Source organism: Aphelocoma coerulescens, chromosome 3, assembly GCF_041296385.1.
Source record: "Aphelocoma coerulescens isolate FSJ_1873_10779 chromosome 3, UR_Acoe_1.0, whole genome shotgun sequence".
NCBI lineage: Eukaryota > Metazoa > Chordata > Aves > Passeriformes > Corvidae > Aphelocoma > Aphelocoma coerulescens.
Window position 1 is genome coordinate 101,748,177 of NC_091016.1, and position 27,807 is coordinate 101,775,983.

Sequence of the window (27,807 nt, forward strand, 5' to 3'; positions counted from 1 at the left end):
TTCAGTATTTTTAAACAGCAATTATTCAAAGCTGTAATTTACTTTCTGGCTGACCTTTCTCTTACCAATCCTTTGTTACTGATATTTTTCAAGTTTCCTCTAGCTGCAAAAGTCAATTTCAACTGTAATTTCTTCACCAAATATAGTACCTCTGCTTTGGTCCTAGAAAGATATGAAAAAATGAGCCCATCCTAACTAGATCAAATATTGCCATGTGGAAAGATGAAAAACAAAGCAATCTATTAGAAGACCGAGAAATTAGATGACGTGACAGGTGCCTGGGCATCATTTTTCCTTCACTGCCAAATACAAGAAAATAATGAGAAATCCTGTAATTGAAGACATAGGAACCCCTAGAACTTCAGTTTGCAAGATAAGAGACAATGAGTAGCTTCAGACTTTTCAGACAACAGTGTCAGAGTTTACAACTTTCTGACATTTTCAGTTTTCCAAATGCAACCAATCATAGCTAACAACTATATTTAAGAAAAATAAAAGAACCCCAACCATAGGCATGGAAAACTTTGTAGCAAGGGATAGCTTTCCCAGCATTCTGCAACTTTGAAGGACAGGTTTACCCATCTGTGATCATTAGCAAAACTGGAGAGGGACTTTTTCTATTAGGATAGCCAAAGATTAAGGGGAGAGGAGATGCTCGTTCCCAATCGTTTGACTGCAACCAAAAAACTCCTACATCAATCAGCGTGACACTATCAATTCTACAAGCACAGGCAGTAGTGATTCTCATTCCAAGCTCAAGCCTTTCCAACAGGTACAAACTAGGGATTGACTTCCTGGTCAGCATCACTCAGGAAAAGCAGCAGTCCAGTTCTCCACTGTATTTTACCAGGGAAGTTTCATGTCTTTACCTTATTATGTGAAACCTGAGGAAATCATAGAACCAGAGAATATCCTCGGTTGGAAGGCACCCAGAAGGCTCATCAAAGTCCAACTCCTGGCCCTGCACAGGACATCCCAAGAGTCACAATGTGTGCCTGAGCGTGTTGTTCAAACACCTCTTGAACTCTTGTCAGGCTTGCTGCTGTGACCACTTCTCTGGGGAGCCTGTACCAGTGCCCAACCACCCTCTGGGTGAAGAACGTTTTTCTAGTATCAGAAAGAGACAGCAGGATTACCAATGTGACAGAAGCGAATCTCATGAAGTGGAATGCTAAGGGGAGGAGAAAGGAACTTTATAGTTTAGATTTCAACATGATTAGATTCTAGGATGAAAGCTCAGGTGAAGGAATGGTACATGTTTACCCCAAAAAAGTCAAAAGACAGGAAGAAGAGGAACCAGGGTTATCATGGGGCAATACTATGTTACAGAGAAAACTGGTATAGGCAAGCAGAAACATTTTAAAGACAACACTAAGGAACAAATTAATTCTGTCCTTAGTACCAAATAATGCCCAATGTATACTCACCTTCCCAAATGATCTGTGAGAAAGTCATGCACAGTAAATTTTTTTCTGCTGAAATTTTAGGCAAGATGAACTTCACCCCTTAACTCCAGCCTCACCAAGGTTAAGAAAACTAGTTTGTACCCTTCTATAAATAATTCCAACAAAAAATTAAGTATGCTATAGAATGAATCTGTTTCATCTGTTCAAATAAAAAAATTGATTACACTCTCATAATGATCTAATGAAGTGAACAATGCCTCCAGACTGCTGACTTATGACCAATTAAAAGCACTTTATAAAGCTTCAGATTTATATAGCCTTATTGTGAGATAAGAAGCCACAAGGGTAGTGGGCAACAGTAGAGTAGCTCCAGTGAAATTAATTGCTTGATATTTACGACCTTGTCAGCCATGCATTCAAGTTTTCGTCATGATGGTTGTCACCCATCCTCGACGGTTCATTAGAAATGAATGTTTGCCTCAGCTACTTCATTGGAGACATCAGTGGCTCATTAACTCTGCTCACAATGGGTCATTGGGCAGAAGAACTGAGACACAGAGACACATTTCCATTGCGCAAGCTGTAGGTATGGAACCATTTTAAGAGGGAAAAAAACCATTTTGCATTACCCCAACTGTTATGTGGTGGGTTTGCACAATTAGAAGTGTGAAGTTAATTTGGATAGTTTAAGTCTTCTGGAGACTGCCAACTATGCAACAATGAGTGGAATTTGAGGGGAAGATAATCCTGAATATGTTTGCAGCCCAAAAGACACAAGCCAGGATTTATGTTAGCTTTGTGTTAAGATACAAGATTGTAAACTTCAGTAAATACTTTGCTGACAAGATTTTAAGCCACTTGCTTATGATAACTGTCTTGGGGTGACTTTATGATGTGTATCCCCTATCGCTGCTCTATCCCCAGAAATTAATTTTGTGCTTTTTTGTGCCTTTAAACTGAGCCCGAGAGGGGGAAGAGAGAAAAAATGGAGCGAACTTTTCAAAACAGTTGTTCAAGGACACAGACTCCTCTTTTTCTGCAGCAGCAAGAGTGGAGGAAGCTCCCTTCTTGCTTTTCAGCCAGCTTTCAGCTCCTTTTCTCCAGAGGGAGATGGAGAGTTGAACTTTGTTTTCCTGGGACTTCGGTTATATCACTTCTTCTCTTCTGGACTGTTTCAACATCAGAACACATTGGGAGAATTTTCCACCAAGGCCACGGAGGTGGGCCCAAACTGACCCAGCTCCGAGGAGGAGAGAGAGACTACATCTACAGAAGAACTCCAAAATTTTCCCAGGTTTCTCTCCACAGCGAGAGGTTTTATTACTTAGCATTATTACCCTTTTCCTGCGTGTTTGTTAAAGAAACAGGTTTTTATCTCTTTCACTTTCCTCCGAGGAAAATTTCTTTTTTCCTGAACCTGGTAGGAGAAGAGTGGTTGTAACCTGCCTTCTATCAGAGGATATTTTCCTCCGAATTTGTCCAAACTGGCACATAACTAACAACCTGACTTAAAGCTTTACAGTCCTCTAGACCATATGGTAAACAACTGAACAATATTTATGTCATGCTTTAAAGTGCAACAGCAATATTAGGAACGGTAGAATAAAAATTTTTTAACCACCCCCCCCCCCCAAATATTTTTTTAGAATCTTGAAGGATTATGAATTAATCATACTTGCAGACAAATCTTTGAAAAACAAATTATTTTTGTAGTGCATATGTAATGTGTTGCAAGATTTTTTCCTATTTGACTGACTGCCTATTTATATTTATGTTCCATACAGATTTGTTTGTAAGCTCATAATTCAATTCTACAAAAATCACACCAATAATCTATCAAATGTTTAATTCCAATGAAGAACAGAATGGTAATATTTGTCAAATTATTAAACAAAAACTTGATGAAGAAACGTTAAATGCTGATGAAATGGAGTTTAGGAAATCTTTTGTTCAGATTGATATTCAACAATTTTCATGAGCTGCAAGACTATAATTTAGAAAGGAAACCCATTAACAAAAGAATTTCCAGCCTACAGAGTCATGCCAGACACCAGCAGGTTTAAGTAGGGTGTTCATTTTCCCAAGAGCTAAATAAAAAAAAAAAAAAAAAAAGAAAAAGAGGATCTAAGCAGCAGTTGCTTGTCCTCCTGATAGTTCCTGATCCCAAGAGGGAAAACAGTTTCAATTTTACAGTTATTCTCTGCCAAGTCAGCTGCAGTCCAGTGGATTACTTGGTTTTCTGGCATGATGGTTGTGAACACAGTGCACCTCAAAACTGGAAAAGAACAGCATACATACATATATCTTCAGCAATGACGTATGCTTCAAGCATGGACTCTATCATCTGACTTGTTGCACAAGGCTCATGTACTGTTCCCCTCATGCTCTGAGCCAGAAAGAGCTGCATTTGCTTCTTGCACCTAAGCCTTCCTTCCACCATTAAATCCAAGAATGCCACAGACTTTTATTTAAAAGGATGGAGATGACATAGATGTACTTCAAATAACTTGATATTCCAGGATGTTATTCTTGGTGCTTATCCTTATCTACCATTCACTGTGAATAGACCTTGAGCAATTTCCTACTTGCCTAAAAGTAGTAATAAAAAATATGTTCTGACTTTACATGAAGCCTCATAAACAGTCTCCTTACATAAAAAGTCACCAAACCTACTAATCTTCTGGGGAAAAAAAAGAAACAGTGTGTTTTTTCCCCTTAATTCTATGAGGACAAAAAAAAATCAAAACTCTCCATCTACTTAATCCTCTATGTCTTCTTTTAGAAGAAGGGTCTGAAAAATAATCAGTATGTTAATTTGTTGAGGAAACAGAAATTTAGCGACAATTTAATATAAAAACTTAGGCAAATTCAGTTCCTGGATCTTTACTATCCTGCCTGCTAAGATGACAAGCTACAGTCAACCACCTCCTGTTTCACTGTCATAGCACATTTCCAGTGTTCCAAACAGCAACCAGTGTCCCTGGAACAACAGGAAACAGCTTGAGCTGAGAGGAGCATGTGCCTTTTGCCATAGAAAGGTACTGATTTTACAAGACACTTTTTTAAAATTAAGAAATAGACCACAGCACTTCAGTAGGTAGTCCCAAATAGCTAATATGAAACCTGTCATAAAGAGAATGATTTCTAGTGACCCAAGGTCATGAATCAACCCACTGGGTTCATCTACAGGAGATAATCCCGTCAGGCATGGTAGCATCCCTAAGGGGTGATAACAAAGCTGTTGACATTAGGATATGGCTCAAAGCATGCACTGTAAGGTATAGCAGCAGTTGCCAAGAGTATAGCTCCTGTCCTGGAAGCCCTCAACTTGATGTGGGAGAAGTGTGGGGGACAAATTCACTAGCTGGAGGAAGTCCAGAACCAGAACTACCTCGCAAAGGTTGAGTGAAAATAGTCATGGGATTAATCATACAGAATTATTTTTAAAACTGTCTCAAACCATGGGATTCATAGGCATCCTTCACAGTGCTATCCTCTGACCACCCCCATTACATCAAGCATTTTCCCCAAACCATAAAGGTAGGTAGTTCCAGTTTCTTCATTGTTAACTCTAAATGAACTTGCATGCTTCCACCTTGTCTAATTCACTGTCCTATTCATTTGTGCCTCTAAGCCAGTAACATTTCAAGTATCAATATTTAAAATATGTACCTCTTCAAAGCAACTACAAATCAAAACTGGAAGGAAAACATAAAATGATGTTATCCCTTAAACCAACACAATCTAAGACAAGTCTATGAATGCACATATAAAATATAGTCATAAAGCTACTTTCCTGAATATCTGGCAAGATGCTTCATGTTTTATAGTTACAGATTTTTCAGGATATTAAAATTTGTTTTGCCATGAATAAAGTAATTTAAAAAATTCTGATAACAGGATCTCACAATGGCCTGCTTCACCCTATTTGTTCCACAGCATGAGCTTAGATTGCTTGTAAAAATCCTCTCTCAAAAAGTCTCTTAAGAGTGCTGATGTACCTTCACCCAAATCCAAGAGCTACAGAAATATGAGCCAAGATGAATCTGTTTAAAAACAAAACTGAAGGAATTTCAGTTAAATCCATACAGTCTTCTTTGTGAAAATATGTTTTTAATTATCTCTCATGAAAAAAACATTTTTTCACATGGTTAAAGAGTTTCTTCTTTTCACTCAGAAAACAGTATTTTAAGGGTTTTTTTCATTTTAAAATTTATTCCAATTGTATTTCTAGTGACGTGAAACTCTTAGATGCTTTAAAAGACATTCATCACTTCTCATATCCCTCTAAAACTATAAAACAAATATTTACTTGGATAAAAATGGCAGTTAACTGGTCAATAATAATGAGTCTCTGATCTTTTTAAAGTACAAAATATTTAACTTGTGGCATGCAACAGGCGCTGTGATAAACGTAAACTTTTTTGTGACAATAAGCAATGAAATGAGCACTCAACCTCATACCAGTAGTTCACCACTACTGTAAATAACTTGTTTGAATACATTTTCGCCTTTAAGATGAATTTTAGTTTTTTCACTTTGTCCTCCCTATGCAAAGCAACAAAGAATTATGAATCCAATTTCATGGAATAATTGAAAAACAAATCACAATGCAAAAAGGGTTTATTTTATCCCTGCAATCCAGTAGCATCAACTTAGATTTCTAGACCAGGGAAGCCACCTGCTGACATTCAGAAGCATTAATCGACAGCATTTATCCTTACCAACTCTGCCTCAAAACTAAGAGTCGATTTTATAAATTTGTTTATATGTGCTGCCTTTGAACATACCAAAAGTCCTGGTTTCAGGGTGGTGGTGTTGTTTTAAATCCAAAAATCTTTTTCCTGCAGCTATTAAAGATTCCTGAAAATCTTACTTATCTTCCCCAAACACACCTGCAGCTGCCATTATAAACTGGTCTGTCTTCGTGGCTTTTGCTTGTTGACATTACAATTTTACATGTATTTGATTAGATATCTTCCACATTAACAGTGCAGTAAGCATGCCAACACAAAGAGTATAGAAAAAGAAATTATGAGTACTTTAATCTAAAGTTGTGATATACAAGTTTCTAAACAAAGTCATTCTTGGTTTTGACTTCAGCTAAAACAAAATACAAGAAACTCAACCTGCATGATGTTTTGAAGAAAACAAAAGCATAACACAATAGCAGAGCAGAGAAATACAGAACCTATGGCTTGGTTTCTATTAAAGAAACTACAAATGAAAAATTGAAAGAACCAGCGAAGTAAATAATGTTAAGACTTAGACCTAGTTGTATTTCCAAAAGATATTTTTCCATGTCTTTTTTAATATTTACCATCACATAGTGAACTCCAAAGGCCTACTGGCATGCGTTCACTGTACTGAACGAGTTAGAATTGTAGTGTTCACTGTAGCATACACCACAGTGAATGAGTTGTAACTGAAGTACACGAAAAAGTTTCAGTTTCAGTATTATCTGGGAATTACATTCAGCAAGCATCTAAAATATTTTTAAGGGGGCATTATATTTCAAACTCTTTATCTGTAAAAAAGATAGCTGCAATTTACATAGCTGTCGCTTATTTTAGGAAGCAAAGTAATGAATTTAACAGATCACACTTAACAACAGATTCCCAGCAATATGGTCTGTCTCAAGATTCACATAGTCACGTTTGTGGAAATGTCCATCCATGAAAGTATCCAGGAAATGGCATTTCTTCTGCAGTTTTGCTTTTAGCAAAAAGTTTCTTTTAAGATTTAAATTAACATTAGGAAATTCTTCATAATACTATGATTCAATAAAATAATATTTTTAAAGATATTTGTGCCATTTCTCTCCCACTTCTTTCTTTATGCAAAGGAAACCAACTAATATTTTCTAACTTAACTTTTACATTGCCAAAGTTAGCAAAATGTTGCAATGTTTAAACTGTAGCCACTGGAAAAATGTATTAAATAAAAATGGTGTATAATGTTTGGTTTTTTTTATAAATCTTCAAGAACATATTCTGATTGGTACTAGAGAGGTTTTGCAACATAATTAGTTATAAAAATTTAGAGTCTGATTTTGTTCAAAACAATATTCTCTTAAAATTTAAACTTTTCAGAGCACCAGTCTCATTGCCAGACATAGCACCTGGTTAATCACATGGCACCTTTTTGTGAAATTTTTTTTTATTTTTCAGTCAAATACCTGTCCTTCCCCAAAATTGTCTCTATATGAATCTGCATAGTCACGCTGACAATGAAAACCTTTAAAATTAGTTTTAAAAAGCATTCTTGACATGAATGAAACTATACACTGCTATTTTATTGATATTTGAGTGAAACAGTATTATCAGCAAGATAAAATGAATGGATAAAAGAAGTCATCTCAAAACACTTAATAGGAATTTTCTCTAGCACCCATTTAACTTTCCTACTGTTAAACACCTCACAGAGCATGCTTTGCAAGCAGACACCAAGTAGAACCATTTAAAGATACCTCTGACCGCAAGGCCAGATCTGACAAAGAGGAACAGTAAAACAGAATTTCATATTGCTTTTTATTTCTCTTCATTATATATTCATTACGTTGGGATCTTAAGAGAAACGAGTCAAAATTAGCACTGATGTATAATGCTCTTGTTGAGTAATTTCACTGGAGAAGGAATCAGTACCAACAAACCTGACAAATCTCCAAGCACACTTTCTGCAAATAGCCTTAGAAAGAGCCACTGAGTGTGGTTTGTGGATTTATATGTAGCAGCTTTAGTCAGATTTCTGTGCCAGGAGATGAAACTATTCTGGAGAGATATTTTAGCCTAGAGATAGCACTATCTTAAATGCTTCTATAGGACATGGATATAGAGTGATTTATACATTCTACATTCTAGATATTAATTTTACACATAATATATTTAGGAAAATAAAGGGAATAAATATTTAAAAAACATAAAAGTAGTAGAATGCAGACAAGTCAAATAATCATTTTAATCCAGAGATCACTGGCCCATGGAGATTAATATCCTCTCTTCAGGATGTTTAAAATGTTGAACAACTTAGTAATTGCATCTGCACAAAACTTTTACATAAAAAAGTATCAAAATCTATGATCAGTCTCTTTGAAACTCCACCAGTACCTACCAATGAAACACCTAAGTCATTTCATATAGTTAATGACACCAGATATCCTTCAGTGCTTTAGGACTTTCCATTCTCAAAAGAACTCAGCACTCATTTTAATTGACTTGCTATTTACTGAATAAAAGAACTAATATTTATTTTCCTGATCAGTTTTATATTTACTTAAAAGACTTTTACAAAGGAAAAACACTTAAAAAAAGGATTCAATGCTGACTCAATCCTCTCTCCCTTTTTTACAGCCAAACTGAGCTCAAATACCAAATTAAGAGATTTACCAGAACCTAAAGAAAATCATGCATAAATCTTTATTCTGCAGAAACATCCACTGGTGATGATCCAGTATAAAACAAATAAAAAACCTGCTGCATTTAGTAACTCCTCCAAAAGGAACAGGCATCTTTTCAGGTAACTTCAGTGGCTTTTCAGCTTTTTTCAGTTTGAGCTGGCTTACCAACAACCTCTTCTATGGTGTCAGCTTGGCATGGACTCTGTCACCACAAGTTACCAGAAGCTGAGTTTTATGGTTATACACCAAGACCATCAGCATATTATATCAAGAAAAGTGAGATTCAGGAAAGTTTTAAAATTGATACTGCAAAGAGAATTTATTTTAATTTTTGTACATATGAAGTCGGTCAATGATCCTCCACGAAAGAGTTTAACAAAGCAAATGTCCAGTCAAACTGACCTTTTGGAGTCTTCCAGCTTTTCTTAAGGCCCCCAGTGTGCTTACTCTTTCGTTTGTTAAAACTTTTGCAAGAGCCATCAGTAACATGACACTCTGAAACTTCATTTTCATCACCTAGAAACCAAATTTAGAAACTTAAAATGAAAAATGCAATCTTATGAAATGGAACGGCCACCAATTATTTTATCATATCACAGTGCTATGTACACTTAAGATACTCGTTAATAATTTGTACCAGTTATTTTTTCACTGTATTTCAGTTAGGGTAAAGGAATGACACTGAAGCATCTGACTTCATCTTTCAGTATCTCTTCAAATGAGTTGTAAAACTCCCAATGTCCTATATATTGAAAACCATGTATTAACTACAAGTGTAGAATCGGCTAAATTGCTTTCTATTTATTACAAAACATGCAATTTCTCTGCATAGAGATATCTGCATATGAAGCATGAGTGGCTAGATTTTCTTATTAAAAATCAATGCTTTTGGTACACACTTTGTTTATCTAAAATGACCTGAAGGTCTGAAACTTGTTCTCAAATGCTTTGCAAGCAAATCTAGCAAATTGTTAGCAGGCAAGGATTCTGTGCACATGCAGGCATATCAGACCTATAATATATCAAAAGGCACCATCCATAAGAACGCACTCTGTCAAAAAGCACTATTTTTCATTATGTATTTTATGAATTAACACATTTAATTCTTCAATACCGTCAGGATGACTTTTATAAGAACTAAATAATAAACTTCTGAATCATTTGAGAAATTAGCTTGCCTAAGATGAAAAATTTTGATGTATCTTTTAAACAATTAAGCTTTAATTACTCAAAATTTAAGGAAATAATTTTTCCCAAATGTCATTCAATAAAGTCTACTTTAGAGCATTTGTTAATTTTTCATTTCAAAAAAATGGATGAGATCAGTTAAAGAAAGTTTAATTAGTGATTAAAGTGGCCTAAATTTAGCTCCTGCTAACTAAGTTGCTTTGATTACTTTTGGAACATCCTGAAGAGTACTATCTTTATTTAGTATGCATATATAACTAAGAATAATTTTTTCTCTGTCAGCTACTTAAACTCTTAATCCTTGATTTAACAGAACATCAAATTACAATCCATTACTGATAACTCATCTTAAAATTATAATCTTTAAACTAGTCAAAAAATTATTGCAGTAATCTTTGTGTAATAAATGTAAACCTGATTTTCAGGTACAATTGTTGATTTAAATTCAATATTTGAATGACCCATAGTGTCATTTAATAAAGAGAAAACTAATAACTATGCTAATTTTATTTAGTATTGCACTGAGACCCATTGTTTTCAATCACTGAGAAAGACTGATGGCAAGTAGAAGAGGAGAAAATACACAATAAAGAAAAAAAATGACCTCTTTTTCCATGAAAAACAGAACTTCTAAAGATGCATTTTGAATCCTAAAAAACCCTAACAACGTGACTGCATAGGATGTAAGAAGATTGTGTACTCCACTGCTTTACCCAAAGTAGTCTCTGTTAATTTCCATTAGGTTATTTCAGGTTTGTTTTTTTCTTTTTTTTTGAGGGGTAGCTTGGGTTGGGGGCTAACAGTGAAAAGTGGTATAATATTCCTTTTACTATTCTTGGCCTGAATGCTCATGCTCCACAGCACTTGGGCTTAAAGTCTTAAGACCTGTATTCTTGGACTTCTTTCTGTTAGGGTTCACTTCTGTGGGTTCTTCATATTTACAGGAAAGCAGGAAGACTGGATAATGTCCCTTATCTCTGATTACAGGGATCTTAAGCACTACATTAATAAGGACTATTCTTTGCTATTCCTGTCTATCAGGATTTCTCAAACACTTTCCAAGTTTTCCATCCTATAGGTCTCAAGCTTCACTATTTTCTGTCTTTTCCTGATTACTTCTTTTTGAAGCAGTCACTCAGGCACAAATAATGAGTTTTCATCTTTAGTAGCTTTTCCTAGAGAACTTTAAAGTTGATGGAACTTTTTGAAGCAATTGCATCCAGCGTTAGTTATCCCCAAACTAAATTCAAACATGCAAGTAACTCCTGACACTGTGGTCCAGGAGATCCCCTAAATGCTTTTCCAAAACACTGCTCAATGATTGGCATCAAAATCAACAACTGAGCCCTCTGAAGCATTATCACAAATTAGAGTGATTTTACTTTGCAATTTAAGTTTCTACTCATTCATGATAATTTTAACACCAATGAGAAGTTTTGAACCAGAATATTATCTTCAAAATTCCATTTGATATTTCCATTGAATTAAAAAGCAATTATTAGGCAAAACGAGCTAGTTCTGCTTGATCAAATAAACCACATCTCTCTAATAAAATTTTTTTCTATAGTATTAGTTCTCTACTTTAAAAATATTGTTATGAAGTGTCACTTAAATTAAGTTATATTGTATCTACTATTTTGTACTTATCCATAGAGGTATTTACCCCAACTATGAAGAAATTAAGTCCAAATTTGTCATCATTAACAATCCTTCAGGTACACATGCACATAATATTTAATACCTTGTGTTATTATTACTATAGATATTACTGAAGCATGGGCAAACACCAAGTTTTTATTATACAGAACTTAATTTCTTCAAGTCTGCTGAAAACCCCCAGGTCCTCAGAGAGAGCCTGTTAATCATTTATAAAAGTTTTATGTAGTTTGTTATGTGCTCTAGGACAAGTATCATCAGGCTTTGCAAATTTGACTACATCAAAATAATCCTCAACCTGTTCCTCTATTCAAAAATACTTGTCCTTTTTTCTTTTAATAATTAGTTACAATTCAACGTTTTGTTAAGATAAACAAAACAAGGAATCAAGGAAAAAAAGAGTTTTCCTCTTCATGCCTCACTTGTTTTTTACAAGGACATAATAAAATGTCAATAGAGTGATGCCTTAAGAGGCCTCCCAGAAACAGACTAGACAGGAGTAAGGGAATAAAAGTAGGTATTTATTTGAAAGGCCTTCAAAGGTACACCCTGGGGACTCTGAAGCTGTTCTCAAAATGGACCCCAAGATGGACCCCAGGTCATGAGTTCTTCACCCTTTTATAGGTTTGGTTCATTTGCATAGCAGGGTTAATTCTCCAATTAAAACTCCAGTTTTCCCCTCACCTTTCCCCCCCTTAGTGGCTCTTTGGTTTATACTTTTGGCCTAGGACAGTCTTGGTGTCCTTGGAAAGCAGGGCCAGAGAGGCTTTGTTATGTCTACCTAGCATGAAAGAGCAGAAATTAACGGGCTACAAGAAACTCCAGAGTCATGCACCAAGCAGTTCAGAATTTGAAAAATATAAAAGTTAAAACCTAAGGCATCAAGAGGACATTAGACAATATTTTTAGTGAGCCTATCTTCTTCCAAAGCTGGAAAAAAACAAAAGGCACATCAATCTAAGGAAGTTTTCACATGTGTGCTTTAAAGACATAAAAAGTATTTTTGCAGCATTAAGCCCCATAGCACCTAGAAACTCAGGTAAAACTCATTAATTGAAATTAAACACAATGATTTCTTGCACCAGAATGATATTCCAGATTTCCCAGCTTAACACTGAACTACATTAATTACAGTAAAATGGTTCTTCATTTAAGTCTTTTTGCCAATTGAGATAATATTTGCCTTCCACATTACCATAAATATATAAAATTCACTCAGATAAGCCTTAAGTTTATTTTTAAGGCTGGAACTAATGCAAAGTCTGAGTTCAAATTTCTAAATTATTTTAGTATGATAAAAGTGTAAGAGAGTATACTCTTGCATTCCTTGTCCATTATTATTTATTGTTGTAGCTTTGAGATGAAGAGTCTCATGACCTGGAGTAAGATGAAAATAAGTAGCAGTATTTATTTCAGCAAAACAACTGGGCAGTCTTGAATGTGCCCTACAAAGGAACCTGAAGCTTGCTACCACATAAGCATTAGGCCTTGAGAATTTGGTTTTAGACATGCCTGCATATTACACTTCTACTTTAAAATGAAATGTTCCAAGTAGTCTATGGAAAGAAAGCTTATCAAATCTTCTTGTCATTAAAGATACTGGATGAAAGTGCCACTGACATAAAATCACAACAAAAAAATGGGCAAGAAAAATGTTTGATATTTAAAACATTTACAGATATATTATTTTAACTCCTAACCATATATATGAGACAAACAAAGAGAATTCATTAGTTTCTAAAAATATACTGGATTTACCGGGTTTCAAATAATGTACAATATACAGAAAAAACCCACCAATTTACCCTTTATTTACTAACAGGGACAAGAAACAAATTACATTTAATTAAAAAAAGGAAATGCTTAATCCACAATCAATAAAAATCAATTATTCCATCACAGAGAATCACAGGAGTAAGTGTAATACAAGATTTTAATTTTCTTCCACAAACCTTGCATTATTAGGGAAAACACAACTTCTCTTACATTATTGATTCCTTCCATTTTTAAGTGAGCTTATTGAAGCTGTCAGACCTGAGGTCCTGCTTGACTACACAAAAGATGCACGAAGCTGAGTATACCATATTTGGGAAAAGGGCCATCAATGATAAAACACAAATACTATTAAAATCACTACAAACACAAATTGGAACTAACAAAAAGGATTAAAAGTATAAACACGGGATAACTTATGTTTGCTGAATGTTATTCCTTTTTTTTTCTGTCCTCTAAAATCTATTATTTTAAACAAGTTGTCCAGCATGAAAATAAAAGCATGACATGCACACATGAACAGAGATCATAATTTAGTTGTTAGAATTTAAAAGTTATAATTAAATCTAAAATTAACTGGAATACCTAAGTTTAAACATAGTAAATAAGCCTGATGGAGTTCAAGAAGCATTTGGACAATGGTCTCAGGCAATGGTGTGATTCTTGGGGCTGTCCTGTGCAGGGCCAGGAGCTGGACTTTGGTGACACTTGTGGGTCCCTGCCTTCCAGCTCAGAATACTCTGTGATTTTTCTCCTTGTTTCCATGACTGTTTAATGAAAACCAGACTGTTCTTTGACATTAGGAACTACAGCATTTAAGGATCATCTTCTAGTACATTGACACATGGCAAAAAACCTCTTACAGTGGGTTCATCTATTTCATAGAATCATAGAATGGTTTGGGTTGGAAGGAATAGACAGGGACACCTTCCACCAGACCAGGTTACTCAGAGCTCCATCCAACCTCACCTTGAACACTTCCAAGGATGAGGCATCCACAACTTCTCTGGGCTACCTGTTCCAGTGCCTCAGCACACTCAGAGTGAAGAATTTCTTCCTAATATCTAACCTAAACCTACTCTTTTTCAAGACTGTTCCCCCTTGGCCCATCACTACATACCCCCAAGAAAAGTCCCTCTACAGCTTTCTTGTAAGCCCCCTTTAGGCACTGGAAAGCTGCTCTTAGGTTTCCTCAGAGCCTTCTCTTCTCCAGCCTGAACATCCCCAACTTTCTCAGTCTGTCTTCATACTAGAGGTGCTCCAGTCCTGTGATCATCTTTGTGGCCTGCTCTGGGCTTGTTCCAAGAGGTCAACTTCTTTCTTCTTCTGGGGGGTCCAGAGCTGGAGGTCTCAAACCTGGATTTCTCCTACAGCAGGCAGTTCTTCATTCCCCCAATCCCTGCTTTCACCTGCTGCAACACAGGTGGTGTGGCTGAAGCACTTGCTAGTGAAGCCTGGGGAAAAAAACCATGCTGAGTTTGTCAGCCTTCTCTATAACCTGGGTAACTAGTTCTATCATTCCTGAAAGGACCCATTATTTTCCCTAGTATTTCATTTGTTGCTGATGCACCTAAAGCTTTATTTGTTTACCCTTCATATCCATGGGTGGATTTCCTTCTGATAGTGCTTTAGCCTTCCTAATCAGATCCGTGGCTGTTCGATTTCTCTGTCTTCCTCCCCGGCTACCTTTCCCTGCTTCTGCTTTCTGAAAGCTACCTGTTTAAGATTGTCCAGGAGCTCCATGTTCATCCATGCAGGCCTCCTGGCATTTTTCCATGATTTCCTCTTTGAAGAGATGTGTTGTTCTCCAGTCTGGAGACAATCCTTGAATATACCTTGGGTACCTCTTTCCATGGTACTCTAGCAAGAAAATCCCTGGTGACGCCTAAGTCTGCCCTCCTGAAGTCCAGGGTAGTAAGCTTGCTGTATGCCCTCCTCCCTGCTCCAAGGATCTTGAACTCCAACATTTCATGGTCACTGCAGCCAAGGCCGTCCTTGAGCTTCACACTCCTCACCAGCACCTTCTTGTTGGTGAGAACAAGATCCAACATAGACACCTCTACTTTATGGCTCATCTACCCCTTGGAGCAGAAAGTTGTCATTTATGGGTGTACATTTTTACCTGTATAACATACGCCTGCATCCACTGGTTTTTTAACTGTGTTAGAAATTATGCACTCCAGATATTAAAATACAGGTGTAGAGAACTCAAAATAGCAGCTCACAGTTCAGTAACTTATTACTCACACATATAGGCACAGTCATGGTTCAACATTTCCACTGGATTTCATAAGTCTGATAACAAGTTTGTCGAGCCCTTTAAGTTAATAATTAGTTTTATATAATCAATTGACACACTTCTACAGAATTTTCTAGGAAAATAAATTCCTAAAATATACAATTATAATTACAAAAGTTATGTAAAGCTTGACAAAGCTCAAAACATCAAAATCTAAAAATGATTACCCCAATGCAAGTTAGGAGCATCATCCAGCGAAGCTCCTGAGATTCAATATTTTAGTATACATTTACACAAAAATATCTTATACTAAACCAACTTGAAAATGCTTAAATATAAAAAATAGTCTTAAAATTATTATTAAAAATTAAGATCAGTTCCATATAAAAAAGTCATGGGTCAACAAGACACACTGCAACTCTTGCAGGTCTTATTTCATCTTCATCACTGCACAATTTAGAAACTGCTAACTCAAATGTTTTTTTCCACCAGAGATTTTATGATCCTGACTGCAATTCTGGTAACAATTTTTACTTGTGAAATGAAAATAGTTTGAACAAGGGAACCTATGATGAGGAGTTACTAATAAACAATTTACAAGAGCACCATAACATGTAAAACAGAAAGACCTTGGTTTCTTAAACAGATTTTGAACAGCTACAGAAAGTTAGGAGATTAGGAGAAAAGAAGGCTTAACATTACTTTTGTTGTGTATAGAGAGCAGTTTCCTTATCTCTTATGACTGTGTTTGTAAGGTATGGGAAAACAAATAGGTGTTCTTTTGAATTCTATGGACTCATTTATTTTACTCAATAATAAAGTCAGTACCACAGTAATTTCTTCTTTTGGTGTATTTCTGAAATATTTTTCCTTTTGGAATGGCAGTTCATTTTGCAATTTCGCTGCATTAGTATATCTAATGCAGTATGATATCTTTTGATTTTCCAGCTCTATGTAGTAACTTACCAGTAGTATGAGCACAGTAATTCACATTGTTATAGGATTTTTCATGAGCATGCTGTGGCAGCCTATTCACATCATCAGAATCTAGAGCTTCTTCAGTGTCATCTTTTTCACCACCTGATATATTTAATGGTATGCTTCCAGGACGTTTAGCTGGTTTGATTTTTTTCTTTAGTGGAAAATCATTCACTGAAATAGACTTCTTCCTACTTTTCTTAGTAGTATTATGTAGCTCACAGAAACTCACATCATGTAGGTCCATGCTTGTAAAAGAGTATTTGCAACAAACTTCAGAAGGATTCTGTGATTCCTTTGGTACTTGTATTTGTACTTCATTTTCATTTGAATTAGATGATGAAAAGAAGTCGTCATAAGAAGCCTCTTCAGTGCAGTAAGACTTGCTATACATAGTAACTGCTTGCAAGAACCCCTTAGAGCATGATGTACCCAGTTCTGAGGTAGCCAGCTTTAAACCTGGTAATGTTTGTAGTTTCTTCCTCTTCTTGTCTTCAAGAATATAATCATTTCTGTCAACAGGGAAGCTTTTATCCAGTGAACATGCATCTAAGTCTTCACTATTCATAGCTGAATTAGAAAAACTGTCAATCAAAGCAGGAGCAGTATTTAACTGGACTATTTTTTTGGAAGGAGTAATATGACCAAAGCCCTCAAGAAGAGAACTTTCATTTGCAATTGAAGTAGTCTTGCACGTCTCATTCTTCTGATTTTTCTTTGGAAACTTTAAATGTTTCTTTCCTAAAGACAATCTGTCATCCAAAGTGTGCTGTATAATCTGTTTCTTTGTTAAACTTCTGGCATGTCGTTTTGGTGTTAAGCTCTTCTGCTCATTGCCGTGTGACGGAGAATTCACTGATGCACTCATGGATATATGAATATCAGTCCAAGTATGACAGGCATGTTTTGCTACCTCTGTCCTCTGTCTCTTTGATTTCTCAGTTCCGTGAAGATAATCACAACTTGAGTTCAAGCAGTCTTCCATTTGTTCTTCTGCAAAACAAAAAAAGTGGCAATATAAATGTATTAAACCAAACAAAAAGTGTAGCAATTTCTTAGTGAAATACATATGGAATTCGTGAACTGAAGAAACAAAGATTTAGCCACTTCTCTGGATATTATATGGCAAGTCAACAAAAACTAAACAGAAAATGGATTAGAAACAAAGCAAATTCTCTAAGAACCTGCAACAGTTTTAGCTATTGTATCCTGTCAGAGACTGAAATATTACAGTCTATGACTTAAACATTTTCTTGAAGGACTTTTGAAGCTGTATTACAAAAGCTGCAGAGAAACTGCTCTAGTGGCCCTCATTACAAATTCTAAAGACTCCCTTCTACTCATTCTTCTATTGAGATCAAGGCCAGCGTCTGACTTGCGCTTTTTGTCCCTGTGACTGACAGATGACATGAGGTCTGAAGCACACACACCTATCGCCTACATAATCAATACTATTAAGATTATTGAGCTGTTCACTGATGCAACTCAACAGACTTCACAATAATCTTCTCTCCTATGCCCTGCTAATACACCAAAACACAGGAACAAACCCCTAACTTTACAAGAATAACTTTATGAGGTTCTTACCTTGCTAACAAATTATTTTAATCCATCTGAAACCATAAAACATTTAAAAAGCCAATTTATTTTTACTCTTGTTTTTCTTCAAACCCGACTACTTAAGCTGAAAAACACATTAGGCTAACTTTCAAATTTGAGTTTTTCAATTGAAAATTTGGAAGACATTTCAGTTCTTTGTGGTCTTACCCTCATTCAGATCTCTTTTTAGCTTCTCACATCACACTATTTGATATGCACTCTGTGTTATATATATAATCACTGCTAAGAGCAGAGAAGATTGAGACCATGTCAGGACAAGAAGTTATTAATAGGGAATGGTATGAGTAAAGAGGATGCAGTGAGGCAGGCAATACAGCAGTAAGGCAGAATATTTATCCAGTGGTATTCCTCTTGCTCCATTTTTGTTGAGTTCTTAGTACAACATACTTTCTTTAGTTAAGAAAAACTAAGATAATTCAGCTTTAAATATAAAAGATAGAGAAAATAGCTACAGTTCACATTTCAGTATACTGTACTTTCCAAATTAAGATATAAAGGCCATTAATTATTTGTAATTTCTGTAATATATATCAAGTTGTGTTAGTTACCTGGTAGCAGCACATCTTCTGAATTAGTGAAGACACAAATAGAAAGTGGGCAGTCTCCTGGTGAGCTACTCGGAAGTGTTTGAGTCATTTGTGAACCTAGGAATACAAAAAAACAATGAGATATTAGCAAGCATTTTTTCTAGGTAACTCAGCAGCACATTTTTCTGAAACGGAAGAATGATGTCAAACCATTTAGAAATTATTACTGATATTTTTAAGGCCTGCTGAGGCATTTTACTAAATAATCTGTGAAAACTTGCAATTGGCAGCCAAGTCTTGATATAGCAAAAATGCTTTTAAAAATTTTAAAGGTTTACCTTAAAATTCAAACAGAAAATAAATACAAGCCTCACTAAAATAAACTGAGATTTAATTTTTCATCCATGTATTACTGTTTCATTACTTTCACAACTGTTTTTGAAATTAGAAATTGACAGTCTAGCTGACATGCGCGTCTTAAAACTTCGAGTACTACAGTTTCCTCCCCCCACCAAAAGATGTTCCACATTCAACACTTTTTATAGTAACTGGCAAAACCTAATAACTTAGACCTTAATATTTTCTCAGTAAGGTAATGCAAACACCAAAAAAATATCTGAAAACTACAATCTGGATTTAGTTTATCAGAATATGCATTTAAAAATCAACTAGATTTATTTAATTAGGTTAATCAAATTTATTTCTTTTTTAAGTCCCATTCTTCAGCACCTGGACAGATACCTCATCAGTTTTGGGCTACTTTTTAAACTGTTGATGTGGGAGTAATAAAATTTATACTTTAACAGGAAACAAGATTTAGAGTCTCGCTGTAAAGTTTAATCAAGAGGTGATAGTATCAATTTACACAGCTAGAAAGTCTAGCTTAAACATTAGTCCTCTTGAGCAGACTAGTGATAAAAAAATTATTTTGCAACCACTGTGCTCCAGACATGAAATCAAGATATTAAAAAATTCTAAAGGCGAGAGCACAACAAGCACACAAAAAAGTCAGCGGTAAAACCAGCAGCCATTTGTGCATCTTCATAAGTAAGTAAAATTTAACTTCTTACCAGTAGAAGGATTCTCTCTTTTTTCCTTCATATCCTTTATTCTTCTTTCCGTTGCATTGCATTGATCTTTTATCTTATTAACAGGGCTGTATATAAGTGAACCGTTGTCTTCAAACAATAAAACTGGTACATCTGTTTCTACACAAAGAAATTGTATTTATGTATTAATATTTAAATGCTGGAACAGCTTCAGATGAAGTCTCTTTTCTTTTTTCAAAAAAACTTGCCAAAAATAAAGAATTTTCTTAGATCTAAGATCATTACAGATGCCTTAACACAACAGAATTGCAAAGAACTCCGTAAAAATTACATCAACTTCATTTCTCATGGCAAGATGCAAGACTCAAAAAAACCCCCAGCCAACAAACACCAAAACCCCATCAAGTGCTTTAAAGAAATAACTTCAGATATTTGAATCTTAGTAAAAAATAGTTCTTACCAGCATTAACTGCTGTTTTTTGTAGAGCCAATTCTTTAGCTATTTGGCTTAGTCTTCTCTGAAGCTTTCTATTATTTTCTGGAGTTTTTTCAACATAGTCTTTTGGCTGCATACATTTGTGCTACAAGACAGGCAAAACTATTAATTACATGTATAAAACTGTCGAAATAACTACACCTCCTATTTTGCCTATCACTTTGTCACAGTATTTATTATTGATATTTATCCTGCTTATCACCTCCTTGAGAGTCACAGGTAATTATAGAAGTTAACATTTTGAAAAATAAGCTTTAATATTAAATAAGAAAGAACCTAACAAGTCTTTTTTTTTTGCTTGTGGCAAAGTTAAAGATTTAAAGGTAGTTTTTTAAATACTAGTATTTGTTGCAACTCTGTGAAACATAAGCCACATAGTAGTCATATTTTTCTGATTAGTCATCATTATATAATTTGAATTTAAATCTTTGTTTTTTTAATCACCAATACAGAAGCATGATTTTTAGTATACTTTCTTCAGATAAGATGTCACATGATTACAGCAATAGACTATCTTTAAACTCTTACTCAGATGGATAGGTAGAGTTTACAGAATGTTCTGAAAATAAACAGTTCAAATGCCTGAGGTCAAAAAGTCAAGTTCAAACTTTAAAGTTTATTATTCTAGGCCCATTTAAAAAAAAAATCAGATACTTACTTTTTTGATTGGTAGTAGAAATCCTTTATTAGTGTCTACTGCAGGAAATAGGGATTCATCAACATGGACTCCAGTTTCTTGACACCTGTACAATAAATTAAAGAAGGTTTGGTGGGGTTTTTATCTCTTGGTTTTGTTTGGTTTTAAGAAGGAGACCTTTATTGCAAGAAGAGTTCTCTAAGCCCTCTGGTAATGAAACACCAACTCTTCCTAAGTGTGTAACTTTTAAGGTAAGTACCATAATATTACCCTCACTCTCTGCTTCTGTTTATCACACGCCAAATATGTGATACAATATTTTGTGCCAATGATGCCCTCCAAATTGTAGTTCTGAAACAGCAAGATTCCCACTCATGTCATTTTCCACCCCTTTCCAAGCTGTCGGACTGTGCTCCGAGCAGCCGCTCGTGTGGCTCTGGTGACACCTAGCGATGGAACTGCTACACAGTGTGAGCCTGCACTGTAGTTACAGCCTCATCCTTACTTGCGTTTGAATGGGTGAGAAAGACAAACCACTGCAAGTATTTGTCAAACTCACTGAATTTAGAGTTCTCAGGAGCATCAAAGACAGAGATTCAGCAGCTGGACTTCAGTGACAGTTATTAAATTCTGGATAATAATCAGCACAGATGTAAACTACATGAAAAGTTACATTAATTCAGAGATTTCATTGATTCAGAGAATCTAAAGCGATAAAAAATTTACGATTAAATCTAAGAATTCTTTACTTCACAGAAAAATCTGAATGTAAATGTTTTATATAACTTATTTGTGGGATGAGTTACCCTACTAAGAAAACACAGGTAGAGCTTCACAATTATGCATTTGATGTGGAAGCATTAAGTGTTCATAATTTGGACAGATTGTTGCAATTTCATCTTATATCGGGTTCTTTTTGTTCTGGGTTTTGATTTTTATTTTAGGATGCTCACTGAAGTGTTTGTGTTGAAGAAGCAATAAAAAACTTTTTCTCAGTGACTGTAAAGCTGTCACTCATTTTGCACTAAACTTTATTTGCATGACAGCAAGTCCACGACTTTTGTTTGCTATTTTTAAAGTTAGACATATGTGTCATTCTTGGAAAGCAAAAAAAAAAAAAAAAAAAAAAAAAGCAAAAGCAAAATAAAGCAAAAGCAAACAATTTAAAAAGAAAATTAAAATAACTTTACTCTGCAGTTACAAATGTTTCTGATTTTCAATTTTCATCTTAAAGAGTTGTCTTCTCAAATTACTTCCTAAACTGTAGAACTGCATACACAGTTTAGGCTCAAATAGATGCTTGTACTATAGAGCAGAAGCTTCTAATAAAAGTTTGAGGCAGATCATTGGAGAGAGCACTAGAAATCCAGTAAGAGTTCAACAAGGCAATGATCACTAAATACTGCACAAACCATTCAAACGTTTCAGGCTTTTATGGAGAAATCTAAGTATTACAGCACTTTTCAGCTCATAGGGCATATTCCTCTGAGAGGCTCAAGCACTGCTCAGGGCAAGGCAACACTAGGGTCTAAGTCTAACAGGCTGGAAGTAGGGGTCCACTAGCTGTTAAATGCGAGAGTATTTTCCACAAAGCAGAAGAACCAGAAAATGCTGGAATAATTGTATATATTATTTCCTTCCTTGTCTGGTATTTTCAAACATCAAAAAGTAGCATCCAGATTAAATATCATATACCGCAGCATCCTGCAATATGCTCCTATATCAAGATTCCCAAGAGCATGTAAGAACATAAAAACGCAGCCAAACACTCTCAGTTTACTGTGTTCCACAGATTTCTGGTTGTCAGATGGTCAGATGCAATACTATATTTGGGTTTTGATAAAATGAACTGTTTAATTGCTTCAGCAATTTTTTAAACCCATGAAAATCTTTACTCACTATGATTCTGCAACAAGGAGTTCTATAGCCTAACCCTGTGTTATTAAAACCCCATAATTTACTGTTTTCTCTGAATTTGTCTCCATGTGTATTGATGTAACACTTTCCAATTCTTCTGCTGGAAAGGAAAATATACATTCATTTCCCATTCAGCCTCTCTACACAAACCTTTGTCATCACAGTAGACTCCCTCCTCCACTCCTTTTCCAGACTGTCTCTTCAATCACATGTTGTAAGAAAACTGTTTTACAACTTCAGTCAAGCTCATTGCCATCCTCTGGCAACATTCCCAATATAACCACAATAAAATGCTGTCATTCCACTATATGAAGTTTTATGTTCTATTTAATTTGACTTTTGACTACTGATGATGAAAATGTCTAAGTCCCAAAGTGCAACGACCATCTTTCTGATATGCTTAAGAGGACTGCTTTAAACAGTCTCCTTGACATCAGCAAGAATTTTATTCCCTTCAGTCTTAGCTTCTTAACAATACTTCTTCCATTTTAAGTAGACTTCTTTTAAAATTTAAGCATTCATAGAATTTCTTGGGTTTGGTGCTGAACACCTATTTTATACTGTATGAACACCTATTTTATACTGTAGACATACTTACGAAAACGTCCTCTGACATAGTTTGAACAGCAATCCACAAACCAATTAAGACTAAGCAATAATTAACATACTTGGTTTTGCACTGCACTCTACAGGAGTCACCAACCCCCAGTCTACACCAGAAAGTTGACACATACTATTACATTTGCTGAGATAACATTTCACAGCATTTCTGACCTTTTTGAGAATGTTCTGCTTGCTATTGAATGAAGCATCTGGTTAATCAAGCCATCTTTTTTAGCAATAATAAAACTCCTAGGAACTCTGCATGATTTGCTTACACAGTTATCAGCTTCAAACTAAGTTTCCATTCACACAGGACCACAATTTTACTGGTACATATTATTCAGTCCTTCCTATTTATATTGTTCCAGGGTTCAATAGACTGTCTTCTGCCTACCAGTCTAGTATATCCATGTTTGAGACATGGATATACTAGACATGTAATTTAGTCAGGCATTGTGGTTCCCTCATCTTATTACAAAAACCAAAAATTTGCATGTATACTAGCACAGATTCATTCTAACTTTGTACTGCCTGTGCCTCATTTGAATAACTCCATGACCAGTAAGAATATTCATCACTATCCCTTAAATAAGCTTCTACTGCTCCTAACCTATACTTTGTCCAAGGATATGATATTTTCATGAATTCTGCTTACAGTATACACCAATCTAAGCTGTATGTTCATCTGTACCTTTTGGCATTTACCTTAAACTGAAGGGCAGAAGAAAAAGATTACAGAGAAGTTCAATCATAATTCCCAGCTTGGGTCCTCCTCTGCAATAAAATACATCTATTTCAGATGATTCCCCCAGTTCCAACAAACTTCATCTTCTAAGCCATGCACCAAGATCTTGCTTTGGTCAGAAAGTGATGATAGGAACACTTGAAAAATACCAGGAAGATGCTAGCCTTCTCTTTCCTACCAAACAGCCTAAGTTTTCCCTCTAGATGCTTTCTCTTGTCTTTTCCTTTGTTGCTGTTACCCAGCAAAATTTAAAGTTTCTTGAGGCTTTTACACCTGGATTTCAAAGCTCCATGCTGCCCCCTAGAGTATCACACATCCAGTTGTTTCTATGCCTCAGCTTTCTACAGTGTTCATCCACTCAAAGCCTTCCAGCCATGCAGAGGAGATTTTTGTGGTGGCACTGCTATTATAAAAGAGTGTTTCTGTATGACATATCCTAGACTCTCCCCTGTAAAGCACTCTCATTCTTCCATTGCTGATTCTACTCATCTGGACTTTCATGAGATCCTTTTTACTACAGCACATCTAAGTCCTCAAATAGCTTATAGTTCACGTGACTAAGATTTCAAATTCTGTATTTATACACTTTGCCACCTGAAGAGCATATTTAATTTTACAACTGTATTGAAATCATCATTGTCACACATTCAAACAGCACCAGGTCCCAGAAAGATACATTCACATAAATAAAATTTTGCATTGCCCTCATTTTAGGGAACTTAAGGTATTTCTTGCTTGGTGTTAAAGCTGTCTGGGCTGTGTGGCTGAAGCTTCTCTATCTGACATACTTAAAGAAAAAAAAAAGAAAAACCTTTCTTCTGCAGATCTGCATGAATTTCTTTTTTGGCTAACAGACTTGCATCACAAGTTTTTGAGCTGTACTGGCCTACATTTAAGTGCCTGTAGACCCCAGATTTGCCCTCCCTCCTTGTGCCCACACTTTTTTAAAAAAAACAAGCCCAAAATGTTTGCACTTAGACCACTACCTCTCCATGCATATTACAATTGGTATAGGTAAGGCCCTCTTTACTTGATTTATATTCTAATTTCCATCATCTCATTGATTTATCGATTGGAGTGTTTAACACATGCATATTCATAAACTGTGTTTTACACTTCATCTGAAATTTTAGTTACGCCTCACAAGCACTTTGTAAACTCAGAGACACAGCTATGGAGTAGCAAATTCTAAAGGACTGGTCGCACAGATTAAATTTTTCTTTAATTTTTAAAAAAATAAATTTAACTTTTTCCATATGGTAGTAGAGAATCTTCACATAGTTCTGTCCTGAACTTGCCAATACCTTAAAAACCAGCATATATAAGGATCTTTTTCTGTCTTGCTAGGATATATTGTTTACAGGATTTAAGTACAGAAACAGTACAACGCCCTTGGTGAAATGTGCTTTTTCTTATGAAAATGGAAGAATTCTATTCAACATAAGTATGGCCTTCATTGCCTATGCATACCATCTGAGAGCACAGGAGCAGAGCACTGTTAACAAATATACTATGAAATTAGTTGGACACATTCATTTTTTAAGGGTTAACATTTTACCTTTTTATGCGAGTCACATGGTTTATAATAGGAATAATGTCATAGGAAAGTTGTAATTTACTCATATATTTATCACTATTTCAAGTACATTAATAAAATGGTTTCCATATTTAAGTTTTTCAATAAAACAATACTAGAATCTATTATCTCTGAAATAGGCCATATTCATTATAACCACGAGTACTTACTTTTCCACCCAGAGTACAGAAACTATTTTTACACCCATCTTCTGTGCTTTTTTCCACGTAGTCAAACGTCCGTCTTTGAAGACTACATGGGTCACATGCTTGTTCAAAGTTTTTGAAACCTGCAGAAATACACAGAGAGCTCATATTTAAGTCTGATAATTGGAAAATGCTAATGAAACCAGCTAGTGTAGTCCATTTTTAGTGTATAAACCATTAGCGTAAAAATTTATTTTAAACATTATGTCAAGGACTCTTTTGATCTTTCCCAAATTCACACAAAGCCTCAAGCAATAAAAACTCCAGTCTCATTAGTCAAGCTAATGCAGGCTAAAGACATGGAGTAGCCTTTTGTTTTCAAACTGCCTGAGGTTACCATTTTCAGCTTCCTACTCTATGTGTATCACTAATTTTACAATATGTTTATTTATATAGTGCAACATAATTTCTTATGCATCAGCCAATATAGAAAGCAGATGCCACTATCCAAAGAAAGAACAAAATATCTTTTAGGCAGTAAAGAACTCAGGTACAGCTAACCTCACTTTTTAAACTAATTTTTGTCAATAAAAATCCCTTTTTGTTTTGAGGGAAGGCTGAAGATACTACAAACAAAAATTACATGGGAATGCTTTGAAAAATGACAAATACAGAAAATTAAAGTAGCACAGATGATCAAATTTTCAGTTATCAGCCTCCATTGGCAAGTGATGTTTTCAGTTCTAGGTACTCCATTCTTCACAAACAAGGTTTCCTTTGTGGAGACTAAGGACCCTACACAGAACTGCTTGATCAGTTGAGATTTTTGACCTGGCGAGATCTAAAGAACTCATTTTTTACTGCGGCATCTCCCCTGGCAAATGGAAATGGCTCCACAGATTTCTGTTGCACCCTCAGTTGCATCATTATACTTGGCTTACAGCATGCTGGGTCTGTGCTTAGCTTTAAGAACACTATTTATCTTTTCCAAACATTGCTGGTGGCAAGCTGATTATGACTTCTTAGAAGATAAAACCCCATGATATTTAAGTATCTAGGTATAAAATGATCCATTAATCTCTTATAGAATAAATTATGACTCCAGCTGCAATTGCTTGCTTACTTTTACCAGTATCTGCCTCACAGTCCATGTCCTAATGATGATTGATGCAGCTTTGCCTCCAAATTATGGAGAAGCACCACCTTACACCTCCTTCTCTCCTTTCCCACCTCCTCCCCTTACCCAGCGCATCTTCTGCTGCTCAGCTGAACTTACTTTTGAGATGTCTGAATCAACAATCTAGTGAAAAACTAATTTAGAATTTAATTTCCTGACATAGTGAACCAAGTCAGCTTACTATCGTGCTCAGCCAAGAAAGGGAAGTGTCTGGAATAGGGAAGGGGCATGACCATCCCTATTCAGTCATAGGGATCTGCTAAATAGGCTCATTTGTATCACCTGCCTGCACCATATTTGGTTATTTTGATCATTTTGAAGAATTTTGAAGCCTTATGCTTCTGCCATATTTTCTGTGAGAAAAAAAATCTAGCATCATCAGAATAGAATTACATAGGTCTGATAGTACAGCATAGAAATATTTCTTGTTCTTTTCACTCAAGTGATTTATTGAGAGTCATGTTTGCTTTAATAATAAAACCAGTTATCCTACTGTTCTGGTCACACTCACTCAGCTACCTTCATACAGAAAGAGGATTTGGGGAGGGAGATCAGCATGATTTCCTAAATTACTGTAAGAGACATCTAAACATGCCCATTTAAAGAGCTCTGGGAGTCCACACAAGTATTTTTTAGAGCATGATGTGGGTTGTGAAAATCTCCATTAACCAGTGATAA

General features: G+C 35.4%; 1 protein-coding gene across 2 annotated transcripts in view; it reads right to left on the bottom strand.

The window, feature by feature from the left end:
- The window catches only part of MCPH1 (microcephalin 1), a 61,593-nt gene that overhangs the window by 30,950 nt on the left and 2,836 nt on the right, over positions 1-27,807 (bottom strand). The window contains exons 3-9 of one of the 2 annotated variants that reach the window (XM_069011473.1): positions 25,977-26,095; positions 20,987-21,071; positions 20,293-20,413; positions 19,854-19,991; positions 18,805-18,900; positions 16,625-17,629; positions 9,205-9,318 (exon numbers count right to left, since the gene is read on the bottom strand). In XM_069011473.1, coding sequence (XP_068867574.1) covers positions 9,205-9,318; positions 16,625-17,629; positions 18,805-18,900; positions 19,854-19,991; positions 20,293-20,413; positions 20,987-21,071; positions 25,977-26,095 — 1,678 coding nt within the window. Of the gene's footprint in view, positions 1-8,887; positions 9,319-16,624; positions 17,630-18,804; positions 18,901-19,853; positions 19,992-20,292; positions 20,414-20,986; positions 21,072-25,976; positions 26,096-27,807 lie in introns of those variants that run through there. The other variant, XM_069011472.1, reaches the window with a different exon arrangement.